This window comes from Acomys russatus, chromosome X (genome assembly GCF_903995435.1).
Source record: "Acomys russatus chromosome X, mAcoRus1.1, whole genome shotgun sequence".
NCBI classification, from domain to species: domain Eukaryota; kingdom Metazoa; phylum Chordata; class Mammalia; order Rodentia; family Muridae; genus Acomys; species Acomys russatus.
The window spans coordinates 18,177,383-18,198,253 of NC_067169.1; the positions used below are offsets into that span (position 1 = coordinate 18,177,383).

The 20,871-nt window shown below is 48.8% G+C and overlaps 1 protein-coding gene across 6 annotated transcripts; it reads left to right on the top strand.

Moving 5' to 3' along the window:
- Positions 1-5,831: 5,831 nt before the first annotated feature.
- Porcn (porcupine O-acyltransferase) lies at positions 5,832-20,428 on the top strand. Of its 6 annotated transcripts, XM_051141556.1 has the most exons (15): positions 5,837-6,396; positions 7,047-7,215; positions 8,508-8,700; positions 9,089-9,132; positions 9,434-9,615; positions 9,695-9,825; positions 9,940-9,957; positions 11,372-11,386; positions 11,478-11,603; positions 11,758-11,858; positions 13,596-13,672; positions 13,773-13,836; positions 13,922-14,007; positions 15,043-15,153; positions 20,007-20,428. In XM_051141556.1, the coding sequence occupies exons 1-15, from the start codon at positions 6,169-6,171 to the stop codon at positions 20,106-20,108; spliced, it is 1,647 nt and encodes a 548-aa protein (XP_050997513.1). In that variant the 5' UTR covers positions 5,837-6,168; the 3' UTR covers positions 20,109-20,428. The 6 variants fall into 6 exon arrangements, with proteins under 6 accessions (XP_050997516.1, XP_050997514.1, XP_050997513.1 ...); XM_051141559.1 differs by lacking the exon at positions 13,922-14,007 and having other exon boundaries at positions 5,832-6,396; XM_051141557.1 differs by lacking the exon at positions 11,372-11,386 and having other exon boundaries at positions 5,835-6,396.
- The last annotated feature ends 443 nt before the right edge of the window (positions 20,429-20,871 follow it).

The window sequence follows — 20,871 nt, forward strand, 5'->3', positions numbered from 1 at the left end:
AACTCACAAAGATCCATGTGCCTCTGCCTTCAGAGTGCTGGGATTAAAGGTTTGCCCAACCACCCAGCAATAATCCCTTTTTTTAAAATACAATGGGGGGCTGGGCAGTGGTGGCACATGTCTTTAATCCCAGCATTTGGGAGGCAGAGGCAGGTGGGTCTCTGTGAGTTCAAGGCCAGCCTGGTCTACAGAGTGAATTCCAGGACACCTAGAGCTGTTACACAGAGAAACCCTGTCTCAGGGGGGAGGGAGAGGGGAAACAAAAAACCAAATAAAGTACAATGGGAATCACCAGTTTAGAATGTCAATGTGTGAAGACAAAGGGTTTTGAGATGGGTGGCGGTGGCGGTGGCAGCGGCGGTGGTGGCGGTGGTTACGCAATAGCTGTCACTGTGTGGCACACCTGCAGTCCAAGCTCCAGGAAAGATGAGACAATCGGCTCATGAACTCACGGTTCACGGCATGATCAAAGAGCCTAGCTCAGAAACAGTTTGTTCAATGAAGCTGGTGTTGTAGCTGAGTTATGGGCACTCAGCTAGTGTTCAAAGCTCTGGGTCTTATCCCCAGAAAAAAAATACTGTGCTCAGTGAATGAAATATATATGTGTGTGTGTGTGTGTGTGTGTGTGTGTGTGTGTGTGTGCATATCTATCTATATCACAAATTGTGTGAGTCTGGACTAGTGTGGGTTCTCTAAAAGAAAAGGAGTGATAGAACGAATAACCATTACAAAAGGGGACTTACTACATCGGCTTCTATGACATGGGCTGGTGGCTGGCGATCAGCTGGAGAGGCTGAGAGTCTAGTACCTGCTCCATCTATGAGTTTGGGAGCCTCAGCAGTCCCAATGTGGTACTAAAATCCTGGAGATTTCTGAAGAGTCACTGGTCTTTGGTCCACTGCAGAAGATTGAAGAAGCCAGGTTCCGATGACATCGAAGGTTGGAGTGGCTGCTTCAGGACAGACAACACTTGCCCACAAGGGAAAGCAGGAAGCAAGCAGCACTATGTGTTTCTCAGACCTCTTTAGACCTGGTCTGCCCCACAGGGTATAGCCCACGAGGGAGAAACCTTGCCCACAAGCGATACTTCAAGAAAATGCCCAATACAGACACACTTGAAATTAGCTCTTATTTGATTCAAGATCAATCAAGGTAAAAAGAAGATTAACTAAACCAGGCACCAGTGGCCTTTGCCTGTAATCCCAGCACTGGGAGAGGCAGAGGCAAATGAATCTCTGTGAGTTCGAGGCCAGCCTGGTCTACAAAGTGAATCCAGGACAGCCAGGGCTACATAGAGAAACCTTATCTCGGGGGGGGGGGGGGGACCAGAGAGAGAGAGAATAAAAGAACAAATGGCCCAGAGAATTTGGTTTCCACCACCTCACTATTGGGAGGCTCACAGTGTCTACTAACTGAAGCTCCAAGGCATCTGACACTCTCTCTTGGCCTCTGACGGGAGTCATACATGTTTGGCTGACATATGAATAGACATGTATTTAAACTTTGATTTTTGAGACAGGGTTTCTCTGTGTAGCCCTGGCACTTCTAACACTCGCTCAGTGTAGACTAGGCTGGCCTTGAACTGAGAGATCCACCTGCCTCTACCTCTTTAGTGCTAGAACTAAAGGTGTGTGCCACAACACAAAGCAACTTTTTGTTGTTGTTGTTGTATTTTGGTTTTTCAAGACAGGGTTTCTCTGCATAGCCTTGATTGTCCTGGACTCACTTTGTAGACCAGGCTGGTCTCGAACTCACAGAGATCCACCTGCCTCTGCCCCCTGAGTGCTGGGATTAAAGGGTATGTGCCTCCAAGCCCAGCTGCTGTTTTGGGGTTTCTCAAGCCAAAGTTTCTCTGTGTAGCCTTGGCTGTCCTGGACTTGATGTGTAAAACCAGGCTGCCATGATCTCACAGAGATTAAACTGCCTCTGCCTCCCAAGTGCTGGTGTTATAAGTGTGTGCCCCTGCGGCAGGCTCCAACTTTTTTCTCTTAATGTAAAAAAAAGAAAAGAAAAAAGAAAATGGTGGGCCATGATGGCATGTCTTTGTGGTCCCTTCTGTTTGGGAAAACCAAGGAAGAAAGATAGCTTGAGCCTAGGAATTTGGGGCCAACCTAAAAAGATCTTATCTCTAGAAATAAATAAATGCTAGTTTTTAACCTGTCAACTAAAATAAGATTTATGAGTGCTATAAAGAAAGGCTGTAAAATTCCAGCTATTCCATGTAAAAGAAAGCCATCATAAACCTGTTGGTGGTGGCGCAGGCCTTTAGTCCCAGCAAAGGCAGGCAGATCTCTGAGTTTGAGGCCAGCGCAGCGAGTTCCAGGGCAGAGAAACCCTGTCTTGACAAACCAGAAAGGAAAAAAAAAGACACTCTGTAGCCACCATCAGATTAGTAATTGCCTCAGGCAAGATCCGCCAATGGACACTAAATTTGAGTGTCTACTCTAGACTGAGAAAGAATTACGCAATCTCCACTATCTCCTGATGGTGGGAGTTAGCCTAAGCAAGATAAGGAATTCCTGTCTCAAGAAAGGGGAAAAGAAAACCCTCCTAGTAAGATACTAGATACATGGAAAAGTACATGTGCTATGGAGAAACTGAACCGACATTGCCTGAATCAACTGACCAAAGCAAATACCAACAGTTTTGAGACTAATTAGTATCTTGTGCCTCCTGATAACCAAGTACATAGCAACACTTTGGTGCAATTCTTGCCCCAAATACATAATCTAAATCTAATCATATTAGATAAATCCACATTCTTCCCATTAACTGCCTGCATTTTTTTTTCCAGACAGGGTTTCGCTGTATAGCCCTGACTGTCCTGGACTTCCTTTGTAGACCAGGCTGGCCTTGAACTCACAAAGATCCTCCTGCCTCTGCTTCCCGGGTGCTGGAATTACAGGCCTGTGCCACTGTGCCTGGATGACCTGAATTCTTCATAAACATCTAGACAAACAAAATGGAAAAATTCATGAAGATCATGACAGTTAACAAAAGACTGAGGCCCAGCATGGTGGTGCATGCCTCTAATCCCAGTACTCGGGAAGCAGAGGCAGGCCAAGCATGATGATCTGAGGTCAATCCCCAGGACCCACATGGTAGAAAGGGAAAACTCTTTTGAACCGCATATATTTGTCATGGCATGTGTGCACCCATCCTCCTCCTCAATACATTTTTTGTTGTTGTGGTTGTTGTTGTTTTAAGACAGAGTTTCTCTGTGTTAGCCTTGGCTGTCCTGGACTCGCTTTGTAGACCAGGCTGACCTCAAACTCACAGCGATCTACCTGTCTTTGCCTCCCGAGTGCTGGGATTAAAGGTGTGCAAGACCACACATTCATTTATTTATTTATAATAAATTAAATTAAAAGAGAGATTGGAGAGAGAAGTCAGTGGCTAAGAGCACTGGCTGCTCTGCCAAGGACCTGGGTTCAGTTCTTGGCATCCACATAGCAGCTCACAGACAACTGTAACTCCAGTCCCAAAAGATCTAAAGCATTCTTCTCACCTGACCTACTTGGGCACTAGGCACGCATGTGATACACAGACGTGTATGAAGGCAAAACACTCACACATTTTTAAAGTAAATAAATAAAATTTAACAAAATGGAGCTGGTCGAAGTGGGGCATGCCTTTAATCCCAGGCAGAGGCAAGCAGATTTCTGTTCTACAAAGCCAGACAGATTGGGTAAAGGGGCCAGTGGTGGTGGTGTTCACCTTTAGCTCCAGAATTCAGGAGGCAGGAGCAAGTGGATCCCTGTGAATTTGGTGCCAGTCTGGTCTACATAGTGAGTTCCAAGCCACTAGCCAGGGCTGGTGAGACACTGACCCCATTCCCTGACAAAAGCATATGGCTCTCCTTCAGATGTACAGACTTCGTTGTATAGGCTGCTGCGCTCCATCCCTAGCACGGACGAAAGCAAGAACCACAAGCCTAGATGTGAAATAGCTCACTGGTGTACTGTTTTGGTTTTCATTCCTCCAAAAAGTAAAGCAATCCATACATAGATATAGACACAAATAAAGATAGAGATAGATAGATAGATAGATAGATAGATAGATAATGCTTGTCATTTCAGTTATTGTTTGCTTGGGGTTTTTTTGTTTTTTGTTTGCTTGTTGTTGTTTTTGTTTGTTTGTTTTTTTGAGACAGGGTTTCTCTGTGTAGCCTTGGCTGTCCTGAACTAGCTTTGCAGACCAGGCTGGCCTCAGACTCACAGTGATCCACCTGCCTCTGCCTCCTGAGTGCTGGGATTAAAGGCGTGCACCACCACGTCCGGCTTGAGGCAGGGTCTTTCTATGTAAACTGGGCTGGGCTGGCTATAGCACCAGGTGATCCTGGACTCACAGGTCTGCCTCTTCTTATTGATTTGTACATGTTCTATATATGGCCCAAAATATAGATATTAGCTCTTTCTTTTTTGAGACAGGCTATCACTACGTAGCCCTAAAAAGCCTGGAACTCACTATGTAGAACAGGCTGACCTGAAATTCAAATCATATGTGAACGGAACTGGCCTCAAACTCACAGAGATCCACCTGCCTCTGCCGTTTTAGGGCTGAGATTGAAGGCGTGAGCCACTACACCCTCTGTATTCTACTGGTTTTTGTTTGCTTGTTTGTTTGTTTTTAAATTTATTTTATTTTATTTTTATGTATGAGATTATCTGAGAGTTACAGAAGGCTGTGAGCCACCATGTGAGTCCTGGGAATCAAGCCTAAGTCCTCTGTAAGAGCAACAAGTTCTCTTAACCACTGAGCAATCCAGCCTTATATTCTACTCTTTAGGAAAGGACTTTGGGGGCTGGAGAGATGGCTCAGAGGTTAAGAGCATTGGCTGCTCTTCCAAAGGTCCTGAGTTCAATTCCAGGAACCACATGGTAGCTCACAACTGTCCATAACGAGATCTGGCGCCCTCTTCTGTTGTGCAGGTGTTACACGGAGGCAGAACACTATAAACGTAATAAATTAATAGACGATAGATGTTTTTTATAAAAAGGAAAGGACTTTATGGTTGTGTATCTAGCTGGTGTAAGTATTTATGTATAGTATATATACACATATCCACGGTGTTAAAAGGTTTTCCATTTGTAAATGTGACTACTAATTTCTTCCATTTCAATTCATGTTAAAAAGCGCAAGGCCATAGGTTGCATCCTCAGACTGCAGGGACAGAGACTGGCAAAGAGTTTCTCCAAGCCAAGAACGGCTAATCCCGCCCTTTTGTTTAACAGAAAGGGACACCGCCCAGAGTGAATGGGCAGAACTTCCTTAACTCCACACAGCCAGGCATTAATCTTATTAGAACCTGTTTTCCTTAGCTCCTGAGGTCAGGATGAGGTCAAGATTGACCTGGCTACGCTTCTCCGTTCACATTCACATTTGGAGCTAAGCCCCTTAATGCCCTATAAGTGCGCCGTAGGGGAAACGGGCTCTTCTTGGGGAGGTGAAGGTTTCACCAGCCTAGGAATAGAATTGACTGCGGCGGCGGCGGCGGCGGCGGCGGCGGCGTAGGTTCCAGGTTCCGTAGAGAACTGTGCTGCATTAATCCCTTTGTGCTGGTACACAGAGACCAATACGGATCTCTCTCGGGTCCAGTTTCTTAAGCATTCGGGTCGGTCGTAGCCTCCTTCCAGTATCAGCTGGGGTCACTTTGTTTGCAGGGGCCAGACTTGTGGGGAATTAGGCAAGCAACATCAGTTAATGATAAACCAAATACCTACAACTAGCCCTTAGGGGTCGATAAGGCGCCTAGTGAGTGCTCCTAGGTGACATAGTCATTACCTACAAAAGCTTCTGGTCCCTGCGGCTAAGGAAGACTGGAAATTCCTTCAGATTCCTCAAGAGATAGGAAGGGAGGAACGTCGGCTTATTTTTCCAGCCGCGACTAGGGTCACACTGGTATCTAGACTAGAGGGATCACTGGGGCGAGAAACCCATTTGGCAGAGAAGGGGTGAACCCCTTCCCTCCTTTATCTTTTCCATCTTGGTTCTCAAGGACTACAAAATAATCATTGATAAGTGTTTTCTTGGAACTTGAGAAATCCTTGCGCCCTGAACGTTCTGGAGCTGGAACAGCAACTGGCCTGAAAAGGACACCCGTGAACCTTCTGTGCGCCGACGTGCTCCAGCACCCCGCGCCCCTCAACCCAGCCGCTCCTCCTCGCGATGCTCAGGCTCACTCCTCCCGGTCCCCGCCCCGCTCCAGCTCTCCGATTGGAGAAATTCAGCTGCTGGCCCGCCCCGGGATTTAAAGGGCCCGCTCGGCCGCGCCACCCTGGGAGCCACTGCTGGTCCCGGCCTTGCGGCCTGCGGGGGAGGCTGCCGGGAGGAGGTGGCGACAGTGGCAGCAGTGCGCGTCCCCGGCCCCCAGGACCACGGCTTCCTTTCTACCAGGTAGGTCTTCAGTAGTGTGCGCGCGGCTCCCACGCTCCCATCCTTAAAGGCTGGCCTCCTGGGCACAGATCTGTACCTCTTGTCCTGGGACCTCGACTGCATCACCTATAGGGCTCCCTCCCTGGTATGTCCCCTGCCAACACTTCCACCTTCCTGCGTTCCCTCGATCACGGTAGGGCTTTGTTGGCGGCTCTTCACTGAGTAGGGTGCGATGAAGCTCGCGGAGGATACATCCATACAAGGAGAGATGCACACGGCCCCTAAGTGTCACAGACTCCCCCTTTTTGCTTTCCACACCGTGTGACTACCTTGGAAACCAAGGAGCCCATTTCTTATGCCCCATTTGATATATAGGTCTAGAATGCATATCCTTTTATCAACAGTGGCCAGACTGTTCCCAGCATTCAAGACACACGGGTCCTTCATTCCCTGTGGGTCACAGTGCATCCAGAGCACCCATTGATATCACAGTTGGTGGCTCAACCCGACGTCCCTGATATTCACATGCTCCTCCCCCCCCCCCTAAAGCTTCCAATAGCGCCCTGGGGTTTTGGCAGTCCCTGAGCTGAAGTACTGAGTGCACAAGTCCAAACCTTGATTGTGGGCAGCCCTATGGACATCTTACTCCCTCTGTGTCCTCCCTTTGGCAGATCCATCTGTCCATCCATCTGTGTGGGTCCACAATGGCCTCCTTCAGCCGACAGGAATTTTTCCAGCAGCTACTGCAGGGCTGTCTCCTGCCTACTGTCCAACAGGGCCTTGACCAGATCTGGCTGCTTCTTACCATCTGCTTTGCCTGCCGCCTCCTTTGGAGGCTGGGTAAGTGCCTGCCACACTGTATTCCACCAAGCTATACCTCAGCCTGCCACATCCTACCATGCCCCATCCTGCCATGCCAAACCAGGACCCTACAGGTCCAGCCCCAGCACATCCCATTAAGCTAAGAAGCCCCATTCCCCTAGAACACACCTCCAGCCACACTGTGTCACATCCTTTTAAACCAAGATATGACCTTCAGCATTCCTGCACTCTGGGACGGGTGGGATCCTGAACTGTCTCTAGTCCAAGGTTAACAGTCAGACCCTGTAGTGCTGACATTACAAGCATCCCGCCTCAAAGTATCGTAGTTACAAGGCTTGACGAGTCTGCCAAGTTGAAATTTTCACATGCTGGGCTTCCAAAAGGTTGGCGTTATGAATTTCTGTAATCAGGACATGGAGACATTTCTGGGTTCTTAGATCCTATGTTTCCACAATCATAGCAAGTCAATAACCAAATGAGAAAGTTCAAATCTCCAGGATTCCCATAGGATACAGAGATTTCTGAAAATCAGAAGTTCTCTCATCACTTTTTCCTTTTCATCTTAAGTGGATGGTTTCCTTTTCCCCCCCAGGTTTATCATTTTGGCACATGTCAAAGCTACTGAAAAGCTGAAAGAATACCATATATGTAGATAAATCATCCTAGGTTCACAGTGTGCCACAATAGATTGCTCTGGTTTGCATCATTCTGAATCATTTCAGTAACCTGATACTATCATGACACTTTGCTCCAAGTCCTTCAGTATATGGTCCCTGAAAGCAAAACTCACCCCCCACACCCATACCCACCAGCTCCACCCTTGCAAAATTTTAATCTGGATACAATACTGCCCAACAGAAATTGATAATTTATTTTTCTTTCAGCGTCTCTGGAATGCCCTTAGTAGATGTTGCCATTTATTTATTTATTTATTTTATTTGTTTTTGTTTGTTTGTTTTTGTTTTGTTTTTGTTTTTGTTTCGAGACAAGGTTTCCCTGTGTAGCCTTTGGCTGTTCTGGAACTCACCCTGTAGACCAGGCTGGCTTCGAACTCACAGAGATCCGCCTGCCTCTGCCTCCCAAATGCTGGGACTAAAGGCATGCGCCAGCACTTCCCAGCCATGTTGCTCTTTAAACCCAGGCCTTGCCACACATCAGTTCTTCAGTGCCACCTTTGGGTCCCCTTCAACCCCTTTGCCCAGACTGGGCCCTATTGCCCACGTCCTCCTTCCTCTCTTGCCAGCCCACCAACCTCCCGCTTCTTGTTTTGCCTCCCTGTCTCTGTCTCTCTGTCTCCCTCCCACCCTAAGGGTTACCGTCTTACCTGAAGCATGCAAGCACCGTGGCAGGTGGCTTCTTCAGCCTCTACCACTTCTTCCAGCTGCACATGGTTTGGGTCGTGCTGCTGAGCCTCCTGTGCTACCTCGTGCTGTTCCTCTGCCGACACTCCTCCCACCGAGGCGTCTTCCTCTCCGTCACCATCCTCATCTACCTGCTCATGGGGTATGGGTGTGCATCCTCACCCTCACCCTGTTGGCAGGAGGCAGGCGGGTCCCCAAGGCCTTGGCGAAGTGGTCCAAGATAGGATGGCACGAGATTCTAAGAAAGAGAGCAGTCAGGGACCATCATAGTACAGGGAGATATCAGAAAGAGTGACGAGTGTTCCTGAAGGGAAGCGGAGACATTTGGCCTCCCGTGAGGCTGTACAGGATAGGTTGAACATGGGCTTCCCCAGAAGGAGGGGGTCCTGGGGATTTTTTTCCTTAATGTGTTGTGTGGGTCAGGAAGGCAGAACCCCTTCAATATCTCAGTGCCCCCCCTGCCCAGCCCCCCCCATAGTGTCCAAAGCCCCAGGAGGCGTAGGGCCAAGACCATCACCTTTTTTCCTCAGTGAGATGCACATGGTGGACACCGTGACATGGCACAAGATGCGAGGTGGGTAGCTCTGCCCCCTCCCCACCCCACTTCCCTCCCTCATCTCCTGAGAGCCCGGACCCTGACACTTTCCCCTCTGACTTTTCCCTTTGTAAACCACTGTACAGTGCAGGTCTCCCTCCCCCCCAACCGCCACCGCCCCTACCTCCCCCCCCCCCCCCCGCATCTGGGTCTCTCTCTGTGTCTCTTTCTGCCTATCGTTGTATCTCTCTTTCCTATCACCTCACACCTGGCACACCCCTGTCTTTCATGGTGACATGCTTTTTTTGTCCATACACTTGACCACGGGCCCCACACATAGGGGCCCAGATGATCGTGGCCATGAAGGCGGTGTCTCTGGGCTTCGACCTGGACCGGGGCGAGGTGGGTGCAGTGCCCTCACCTGTGGAGTTCATGGGCTACCTCTACTTTGTGGGCACCATCGTCTTTGGGCCCTGGATACCCTTCCACAGCTACCTACAGGCTGTCCAAGGCCGCCCACTGGTGAGCTCCTGGGTGGCCAGGTGGGCAGGGACTGTGGGAACCGCCACGGGGCAGTGCTCATGGATCCTTGATCCCACAGAGCCGCCGATGGCTGAAGAAGGTGGCCCGGAGCCTGGCGCTGGCCCTGCTGTGCCTTGTACTGTCCACTTGTGTGGGCCCCTACCTCTTCCCCTACTTCATCCCCCTCGACGGTGATCGCCTCCTTCGCAAGTGAGCACAGCCTTCAAGGCCCCTGTGTAGCAGTGAGGGGGTTGGGTAGAAGCCTGGGTCTTCCCAATTCTGAGCCTGTCTCTTAATGCTTCTGTCTGTCTTCTGTTACTACAGCAAGAAACGCAAAGCCAGGTAAATGAGGGCAGGTGCTGAGGGCAAGTGGGCTGACCAGGGCTGGGCCAGAGCCTTGGACCAATTGCTTCCAGACATCTGAATCTGACTGACCACCTACCCCGTTACCGCCCAGAGACCAAGTGTCTGTCTGTCTGTGGATGTCTTTTTGAGCACGCTTGGCTTTGTGACTCCGTGTATGACTGACATTCCAACACTACTGTGTCTGGAGGTCCTCGTGTTGTGCCAATAGAAACAAGTTATGTGACTGTAATGGAAAGTGGCAAGTGCGTATTGGTTAGTGATTCAAAACTGTCTGTGACTCCAGATAACAGTTGAATTGTTTGCCTGTGGCCACTGACTCCCTAAGTGTGGGACTGAGAATCCTGACTGGCTGGCTGTGTATTGTCAGTGGTGGGCTTGTGTGGCTGTCACTGGCTAGGGGAAACCTGGGTCTGTGATTCTGGCTTATCTGGAACTGTCTGCCTGAACAGCATGCAGTGTGCCTGCTTGTGATTGATTCTGCTAGTTTGTCTGCCTTCTTGGACTGCCTGCTGCTATCTGACTAACGGGTTATGACAAGCTACAGGCCTGTGTCTGTGTTTGCCCAGGACTGTCTGGCTGTCTGCTAACTGTTTGGTTGTGTGACTCCTTACCCTTACTCACTGGCTCCTGGTTATGTCTGATATTGAACCAGACTCCAAAAAGTGGCCGGGCATTGTGGCGCATGCCTTTAATCCCAGCACTCACGAGGCAAAGGCAGGAGCATCTCTGAGTTCAAGGCCAGCTTGGTCTACAGAGCGAATTTTGAGACAGCCAGGGCTACCCAGCTATGCAGAGAAACCCTGTCTCTAAAAACCAGAGGGAGGGAGGGAGGGAGGGAAACAGAGAGGGAGGGAGGGAGGGAGGGAAACAGAGAGGGAGGGAGGGAGGGAGGGAGGGAGGGAGGGAGAGAGAGAGAACTGGAATCACTTGACCAGAGACCCTACATTAAACAGCCAGCACAAAGCCCCAGGCCTAATTGAAGTACCTCTGTGTTTTGCAATGCAGGACGATGTCTGCCTGTGACATTGTCTGTGAAATTGACAGTGTATGTGTGCATAGTGAGCATTTAACTGTCTCTGTATCTCACAAGGTATTATTTTATTGTCTTATAAGGTGGCTCAATCTGATTAGAGAACAGAGAGACTGAGAACATTTTTGTATGGCTGTGTGGCCATTTTAGTGTGTAGGGCCATGTCATAGGCCAGCTTGCCCATTCATTTGAGCCGCGTGAAACCCATCACCTGACAATAGATGTGTGTGATCATCATTGTCTGCCTCTTTTGCTACCATGTTTCTGTCTTACCTGTGAAGAACTCAGGCCAACTTCGAGGCCCTCTCTGACTCTCTTTTCTCTCTTCTCTGCTGCATTCCTGACCCCTGGGGGCCCTAGGGGCACCATGGTAAGGTGAGTCTACAAGGCTGGGATACTGTGAAACATGGGGGTGTCGTGTCAGGGCCTGGATGTAACGCCTCTCTTCCTGGCCGTCTCTTCGCAGGTGGCTACGAGCCTACGAGAGTGCTGTCTCCTTCCACTTCAGCAACTATTTTGTGGGCTTTCTGTCTGAGGCCACAGCCACATTGGCCGGGGCTGGCTTCACGGAGGAGAAGGACCACCTGGAATGGTAGGGAGGGCTTTGGGGCCCCTTTTCCCACAGGGTCTGCCTGAAGGAACTGGAGGGTGGTGGGAGGGGCTCCTGGGGTGAGACCGATTAAGAGGAAAGCATAGTAGCCAGATAGCTTGAGGTACCAACTGTAATGTGTCTGTTTTGCCCACAGGGACTTGACAGTCTCTAGACCATTGAATGTGGAGCTGCCCCGGTCCATGGTGGAAGTTGTCACAAGCTGGAACCTGCCTATGTCTTATTGGTTAAATAACTGTGAGTCACCAAGTTGCCGCTCCAGTAAAGTTGGTAACCCAGAGCCTTTCAGGCATTTGGACAGCAAACATTTACTGAGCAGCTACTGTGTGATGGGCACTGAAGATACACAGGGCCGTTAGAGTCTCTCAGTTTGTAGAATGCATTCACGAAGCCCAAGATTTGATCCCCAGCATGACATCAACACTGGGTGTGTGGTACCCTGCCTGTAATCCCGGCTCTACGGAGGTGGAGGCTGGACGGTCAGAAGTCGAAGGTCATCAGTTCTATAGAGCTGTTTTACGTCAGCTTTGGATACAGGAGATCCTGTCTCAAAGACAAGATATCTTAGGGACAAAAACAAACAAACAAAAAAACCCACTCCACAATATTCGCTAACCTGGTAGAGCCTGCAATTTGAAGGGTACATAATAAATAAGAAAAAAAAAATGCAGTGAGTCAGGTAGTGATAAATGCCACAGTAAATAGTAATCATGATGTTGAAACAGGAAGGGAAGAATAGGGAGTGCTGTGGCAATTTAAAATACTCTATCCAGGGAAAGTTGCACTGCTGCTTCAGCAAAGATCTAAGGAAAGTGAAGGAACAAGGCATGCAGATCTGGGGTGGAAGTGGGGCGGAGAGGAATGAGATAGCTGGTGAGAACAGCAAGTGCAAAGGCCCTGAGCTGGGAGTTTGCCTGGTGTGTAAGAGAGACAGCAAAGGGGTGCAGGAAACCTCACTCCATGGTGGGGCATGGCAAGCCTCTGAGTTGCATCCCCAGAATTGGAAGGATTAAGGTCTTTGGGCTGGCTCAGTGAGCAAGGAGGGGTAGTGAGTAGTAGGATATGGGATCTGAGAGATCCTCAAGAGGCTCCTGGACAGAGAGACTCAGAGACAAACACTCTGGGCAGAGCTGGGATCAGAGGAGAGTTATCTGGCTTGTAACTGGATCCCTCTGGCGGTTTTGGGTTGGCTGGTTGGTTGGTTGGTTGGTTGGTTGGTTGGTTGTTGGTTTTGTTTTTTATTTTTGGTTTTTCAAGACAGGGTTTCTCTGTGTAACATCCCTGGCTGTCCTGGAATTCACAGTGATCTGTCTGCCTCTGCCTCCCGAATGCTGGGATTACAGGCATGCGCCACCACGCCCGGCTTTTTAAGTTTTATTTTTACGGGTGTAGGTGTGAGGGTGTCACATCCCCTGGAACTGGAGTTCCACACAATTGTGAGCTGCCTTGTGGCTGCTGGGAATTGAACTCAGGACCTCTGGAAGAGCAGACAGTGCTCTTAACCTCTGAGCCATCTCTCCAGTCCCCCCCCCCTTTTTTTTGCAACTGGATCCATTTGGCTAGATGAAGGAGGAAATTGGAGAGAAGGAGGTGGATGGGGGGGGGATCACCAATAGTGGTGGCAACAGCACTTCAGAAGTGGGATTCTGAAGGAAGAACTGATAAGATTTGCTAAGAGTGTGGGTGTGTGGGACTGTAGATTTTTGCCCTGAGGACCTGCAAGGGGAGTGATGGTAGCATTGAATAAATGACTTTAGGAAGTCTGGCTGCAGTGGGCTGGAAGGAAGACTGCGAGGTAATTTTCAGGCGTGTGACAGTTGAGGTAATTTTCAGGCGTGTGACAGTTGAGGACTTCCTAAAGACTTTCTCCTGAGGGTTCCTACAGGTGATGGTTATCATCCTACCTGTGACTCTCTGCAAGGGCTGGTGGATGGACATTCCAGAAATCTCGACCTGTCTCTCTCCCACTTGCAGATGTTTTTAAGAATGCTCTCCGCCTGGGGACCTTCTCAGCTGTGCTGGTCACCTATGCAGCCAGCGCCCTCTTGCATGTGAATAAGACAGACCCGGATGAAGGGAAGCTGGGTGGGGGTGGGGGGGGGTATAAGTGGCTCCTCTTCACTCTCGTTGTCCCCTTCCTTGGCTGTCCAGGGCTTCAGTTTCCATCTGGCTGCTGTATTGCTGTCTCTGGCATTTATCACATATGTGGAACACGGTAAGTGCAGAGCCCAGGACAGGCGGATGGCTCAGGGGAGACTGGCTCCAGTGTTTCCTAAGGCTAACCTTTCCACGCTGTCTAGTCCTCCGAAAGCGCCTGGCTCAGCTCCTCAGTGCCTGCATCTTGTCGAAGCGTTGTCTGCCAGACTGCTCACACCGGCATCGCTTGGTGAGGGTTCATCATGGGTAACCTTGGACCCAACACTGCCCTTCAAAAATGTCACTTCTGTCTCCATCTGGTATCTGTCGCTGGGTGCTTGGCCTCCTCTTCTTCTGGTGCTTGAGCCATCCCTAAAACCTCACCTCTATTCACTGGCATCTGTTTCTCTAACAGGCATTTATTGAGCACCTGCTGTATACACACCTGGCATTCGTTTCCCCCACTGAACATTTATTGAGCACCTGCTGGTTCTAGGTGCTGGAGACAAAGTGGTGAACAAAGCAGGCCAAAGTCCTGGCCCTGTGGGACAAAGATTTTAATTGGGGAGACAGTAAAGTCAGTCAAGGCTAATAATAAATAGTCAGGTTATCAGTAGCACTAAAGCATAAGGGAAAAGGAATAGGACATGTGGTGGTGGTGTTTTCCCTTTTCACTGGGAAGATCAGGAAGGCCTCCGTGGGTGAGGCAACCTGTGAGGAGTTCTTTAAAGAGAGGAGGGAAGGGAGGGAAGCATCTCAGGGGTAGGAGACACCCAGTGTAAAAAGCCCCAGCCCACCAAGGGAATCTCTGAGCAACAGAGAAGAGGCCAGTGTGGCTTGAGCAGAGCAGAGAGTAAGGGGAAAGGGGCAAAGATGGGCCCTCTAGGTCAGGGTGGGATTTGTTTTGGTTTTGTTGTTGTTTTCATTCTGTTTGCCATAAGAAATGCAGAGCACCTCACATTTGTCTCCCACCCGGCAACGATGCTCATCACCATACTCCCTGGCTCAAAGCCTCACCATTCTTGCTCCTCTGCCTGACCGCTCGCATCTCCCCCAACCGGGACGCCCTCGTGGTTACCAACACCCTCATCCTTGGATACCTCTGAGCTCCCATAAGAGGCTCCTTGAACCATCTCTTTCCTATCTCGGGGTACCCTGGGCACCCTCATTCCCGGAACCCACAGGGCTGTGTGTGCCCCCCCTGCCCCGGGCTTCCCCTGCACAGGTGGTGGTGGGGGACAGTGAGCAGGTCCAGCTGCCAAATATGTCCATCTGTCCCCCACAGGGCCTGGGGGTACGAGCCTTAAATTTGCTCTTTGGGGCCCTGGCTATCTTCCACCTGGCCTACCTGGGCTCCCTGTTTGATGTCGATGTGGATGACAGCACAGAGGAGCAGGTGAGGTGGGGCCCTGGGCTGGGAGGGGAACCAGGGATGGCAGTTACCGTCTTGGGGGACCCTTGAAGACCAAGGCAAGGTCGTGTGTCTTAACTTGTACAAATGCCTTGCTCCATTCTTCCCATTGTCTCTCAAATTTAGTCATTCTGTTGGCTCTTTCCTTTGAGGAAACTACAATCCTACTTATTTACCCTCTAAAATTCCTTCTGTTGAGTTAAAGTACAAAAGCCAGACTCCTCTCTCTCTCTCTCTCTCTCTCTCTCTCTCTCTCTCTCTCTCTCTCTCTCTCTCTCTCTCTCTCTTTCTCTCTCTCTCTCTCTCACTCACTGTCGGGAACTGACCCAGGTCCTCCCTCATGTTAGATACACTTGCTACACTTCTCAGCCCCCAGGTTTTACTTTTGTTCATAGCTTTTGATTGAGACAGGGTCTCATGTAACCCAGGCTGGCTGCAAACTCACTATTTAGCCAACCAAGGTGACCTAGAATTTCTGATCCTCCTGCCTGCACTTCTCAAGGGCCTGGGATTCCCCGCAGGCACCACCATACCCAGTTTTATGGGCTGCTAGAGATCATGCCATGTTACATATCCCAGCCCCAGGAGTGTGTATGTGTGTGTGTGTGAGAGAGAGAGAGAGAGAGACAGAGACAGAGAGAGACAGAGAGGCAGAGAGAAAGAGACAGAGACTGACAGAGAGAGAGACTGAGACTCAAGCTTATTATGTAGCCCAAGACAACCTTGAAATTTTTTTTATTGTTTTTGGGGTTTCTTTGGGGCGGGTTTCTCTGTGTAGACTAGGCTGGCCTGGAACTCACAGAGATCCCCCTGTCTTTGCCTCCCAAGTGCTGGGATTTGGTTTTTTTTGAGACAGGGTTTCCTCTGTGTAGCACTGACTGTCCTGGACTTGCTTTGTAGACCAAGCTGGACTCGAACTCACAACAATCTGCCTGCCTCTGCCTCCAGAGTGCTGAGATTAAAGGCGTGCACCACCACTGCTACCTTGCCTTAACCTTGAATTCCTTTCTAATCCTCCCTCCCCACCTCCCTTATGCTAGGCAATAGATTTATGCCTCTAGGCCCAGTTGATGCGACACCGGGGATGGAGCCCAGGGCTTCCTGTGCGCTGAGTAATTACTCTACCAATTGAGCTCCAGCTCTAACCCTGGATTCTGCTTGAAAATGTTATGTTCTCTGGAATGACACATATAGGTGCTAGCTACTCGTGATGCTGAAGCAGGAATGTCCTGTGAGTCCAGGCATGTTGCCATCTGGGCAACATAAGTGAGAACCACCACCTCCCCTTTTAAAAATTTCACCTTAAAACTTCTATACTTAGAGCTGCCTGTGATGGCGCATGCCTTTAATCCCAGTACTGGGGAGACAGAAGGAGGTGGATCTCTGTGAGTTTGAGGCTAGTCTGGTCTACAAAGCAAGTCCAGGACAGCCAAAGTACACAGAGAAACCTTGTCTGGAAAAATCTAAAAAAAAAAAAAAAATTCTATACATATTATGGACGCAGGGTCTCTCTACAGAGCCCTGGCTGCCCTGGAACTCACTCTGTAGACCAGGTAGACCAGGCCTGCCTTGAACTCACAGAGATCCTCCTGCCTCTGCCTCCCGAGTGCTGAAAGTAAAGGTATGTGCCACCACCTCTGGCTCTATACTATTTATACCCATAACAAATATACAAATTTCAGGTATATTCATTTTATAATTGAGAACAATTTGAAAATTAGTTCATATGGCTTTTGGAGAATCTAAATTGTGCTTTTCTTTCACTTTTTGTCTTTCTTTTTGTTTGTTTGGTTTTTTTTTTTTTTTTTTTTTTTCTTTCTCTTGAGATCGGATGTCATTGTTCCCAAATCTAGTCTCAAACTCCATATCCTTCTGTCTTAGCCTCTCTAGTAGTTGGATTTTTAAATTGTGTTGTTGTTTTTGAGACAGGGTCTCTTCAAGTAGCCCTGGCTGTCCTGGAACTCACTATATAGACCAGGCTAGCCTTGAAGTATGTTTTCATTCTTTTTTTAAAAAAGGATTTACTTATGTATTTTATGTCTATGGGCATTTTGTCTGCGTGTATGCACACTGGAAGAGAGCATCATTTTACAGGACTACAGTTGCAGATGGCTGGGAGCCACCGTGTAGGTGCTGGGAATTGAACTCAGGACCTCTGGAAGAACAGCCAGTGCTCTTAACTGCTGAGCCATCTCTCCAGCCCCGATTTTTAAATTCTTTTTTTTTTTCCATACCAGAGTCACAGGCAGAAATTTTATGTTTAATAATAAGAAAATGATAAGATAATACTAGGCAGCAGATGCAAATATTAGAATATATGTGGTTTATTAAGTGAGCATGGGGAGAGAAGGAAAGGGGAGGGGTACCCCAGAGAGAGACAGAGACAAAGGAGGAGAGAAAGGGCATAAGAAGAGAGAGGAATTTTTAAATTCTTAGTTGAAAATAAGCCAGAGAAACCCTGGTTCCTGAAAAAAATTTTTTAAAATAAATCAATAAAAATTCTGGGTGGGGGTTGGTTCTGTGTTGTTGTTGTTGTTGTTGTTTCGGTCATCGATTTAGTATTAGTCCAGGCTGGCTTGAAACCTATTTGTCAAATCTCAGCCTCCCTAGTGCCAAGATTACTTGTATTGCGAGTAGTGCTGGTGCACGACTTTAATCCCAGCAATCGGGAGGCAGAGGCAGGTGGATCGCTGTGAGTTCAAGGCCAGCCTGGTCTACAAAGTGAGTCCAGGACAGCCAGGGCTGCACAGAGAAACCCTGTGTCAAAAAAGCAGAAAAAGAAAAAGAAAAAAGCTAGGTGTGATGATACCCACCTACGATGCCAGCAATCTAAGAGCTGACCCTGGAGGGTCACTTGAATGCATGAGTTCAGACTCAGCCTATACAACATAGTAAGACTCTGTCTCCACATGAAAAAAAAAAAATCTGACCAGGCACTCCTGCAATCCCAGCACTCAGAGGCAGGTAGATGTCTGGGAGTTCAAGGCCAGCCTGGTCTACAAAGTGAGTCCAGGACAGCCAGGGCTACACAGAGAAACCCTGTCTCTCGGGGGGAAAAAAAAGATGAAATGTGTCAGTCATCATGCCCACTTTGGTGGTTTTTTTGTTTTGTTTTGTTTTGGTTTTATATTTTTAAAAATCCTCCTTGCTTCACCGTCCCAAATAGCTGAGCTTACAGTCATGCACCACTATGCCAGGTTTTAACAGTTCTTAAAACATTTTAGGGTGGCATGTGACGATACATGTTTTTAGTCCCAGCACTCTGGAGGCAGAAGCAGGTGGATTTCTGTGAGCTCCAGACCAGCCAGGGCTGTATAGAGAGACCCTATCTCAAACAAACAAACAAACAAAACACTTTAGGGCTGGGAGTGTAGCTCAGTGGTAGGGCTCTGATACAGTATGCTTGGCATATATGATCCTTAGCACCCTCAAACAAAAAAGTAAGCATTGTAGATAGTCACTGCTTTGTCACCGCATCTCAAACATACACACAATATATTTTAATGTCTTTCCCCGAGTTTTTTCCCCCCTTCAGACAAGGTTTCTCTGTGTAGCCCTGACTGTTCTAGAATTCACACTGTAGAGCAGGCAGGGCTCAAACTCAGAAATCTGCCTACCTCTGCCTCCCGAGTACTGGGATTACAGGTGTTCGCTACCATGCCTGGCTCCCCCTCCCCCAGTTTTAAAAAATATTTGTTTTATATATATGAGTGCTATATCTGCATGTACACCTGCAGGCCAGAAAAAGGCATCAGATCACATTATAGATGGTCGTGAGCCTCCATATGGTTGCTGGGAATTGAACTCAGAACCTCTGGAAGAGCAGACAGTGCTTTTAACCTCCGAGCCATCTCTCTAGCCCCCCTCCCCTTTTTTTCATTGCAAGAAGGCGACGATGGTTTACTTTGTCCCTTATTGGTAGACACTCATATTTTATTTTCTTTTTTTAAAAGTGTTTATTTTTCTTTTATGTGCATTGGTGCTTTGCCTGCATGTATGTCTGTGAGTGTCAGATTTTGGAGTTACAGAGAGTTGTGAGCTGCCATGTAGGTGCTGGGAATTGAACCTGGGTCCTCTAGAAGAACAGTCAGTGCTCCCAAGCACTGAGCCATCTCTCCAGCCCAGACACTCAGATTTTCAGTAGTGGTGTCATATGCAAGTGACTTCAATGACAAGCATGGCCCACCACATCCAGCACATTGTATTGTTTTTGTTTTATTTTATTTTTGTTTTGGTTTTTTGGTTTTTGGAGACAGGGTTTCTCTGTGTAATGGCCCTAGCTGTCCCGGAATTCTCTTTGTAGACCAAGCTGGCCTCATACTCACAGAGATCTCTCTGCCTCTGCCTCTGGAATGCTGGGATTAAAGGCAGGCATATGCCACCACACCCAGCTCTGTATTATTTTTAAAATGACTTTTCTCACACCTTTAATTCCAGTACTTGGGAGGCAGAGGCAGGCAGGTCACTGTGAGTTCGAGGCCAGCCTGGTCTGCAAAGAGAGTCCAGGACAGCCAGAGCTGTTACAGAGAGAAACCCTGTCTCAAAAAAAAAAAAAAAAAAAGGAATACTTTTTTTTGGTATGCTGGAAATCAAAACCTAATGCCTCCTGCATGTAGATACACACCCTCTCCTGTCAAGCTATATACTCAGCCTGTTAAAATGATCTTTAAAGAAAACAAGCAAACTATATCTGGTCACCCTTCATAACTCCATAGACCCTTCTGCTACTTGGGGGTGTGAAAGAGTACCAAACATCCCCCAGGGACAAAGGCTGGGTTTTCCATGAGACTCTCTGTCCTTGTTGGATTTCAGAACCATGACCTCTTTCTCTCCCACAGGGCTACGGCATGGCATACACTGTCCACAAGTGGTCAGAACTCAGCTGGGCCAGTCACTGGGTCACTTTTGGATGCTGGATCTTCTACCGTCTCTTAGGCTGAGGCATATGACCCTCATGATCCCCCTCCAACGCCCTTCCTTAGGGTAGCAACTCTGATGGGGGATGAGGGAAGGCCCTTTCTCTACTCCTTGACCCCTCTCCATTCCTGAGCCCCAACACCCCTACACACTACAGACAAACAGCCTTTCTCAGTGCTTGTCAATCCTCACCCCACCGCAGGCGGGAAGGGGGTGGTCCTGGTTGAGGCGTAGGAGTGGTGGCTGTTGGGGGAAGGAGAGAGGAGCAGATCTAGGGCCTCCCCGCCTGCCTTCTCCCTTTTTATATGCAGTTTGTTATTGTCAAATAAAAGTAGAAACACAATAGGCTCGTTCTTTACTGAGGAGAAAGCAAAGAAGGGGCACCTCGGATAAGGGTGCGGAGACTGCGAATCATGAGGAGGAGACAGATTGTGATCTGTCCCAGATGACGTTAAGACTTTATGATTAAGCCAGGCACTCCTTTAATCCCAGCACTTGGGGGGGGGGGGGGAGGGACGGCAGAGGCAGGTGGATCTCTGAGTTCGAGGCCAGCCTGGTCTACAAAGTGAGTTCCTCCGGAACAGCTAGGGCAGAGCCGCCCTGGCGCGGGCGGCGCGGGGGTCGGGACGAGCGGGCGGGGGGCTGCGGGGAAGAAGAAGAAAAATTGTTTATGATTGGCTAGTTAAGCCCAGGATGACAGGGTCCTGGTCCTGCTTGCTTGGAACAGGAACAGATTTGGTCTACAGAGTGAGTCCAGGACAGCCAGAAACTGCACAGAGAAATCCT

Excerpts from the sequence above, each read along its gene's own strand:
- Porcn (XM_051141556.1), top strand. The coding sequence starts at position 6,169 with ATGCTCAGGCTCACTCCTCCCGGTCCCCGCCCCGCTCCAGCTCTCCGA. Across the intron at positions 9,133-9,433 it reads GACATGGCACAAGATGCGAG|GGGCCCAGATGATCGTGGCC; the intron begins GTGGGTAGCTCT and ends CCCCACACATAG. Across the intron at positions 11,859-13,595 it reads GTCTTATTGGTTAAATAACT|ATGTTTTTAAGAATGCTCTC; the intron begins GTGAGTCACCAA and ends TCCCACTTGCAG.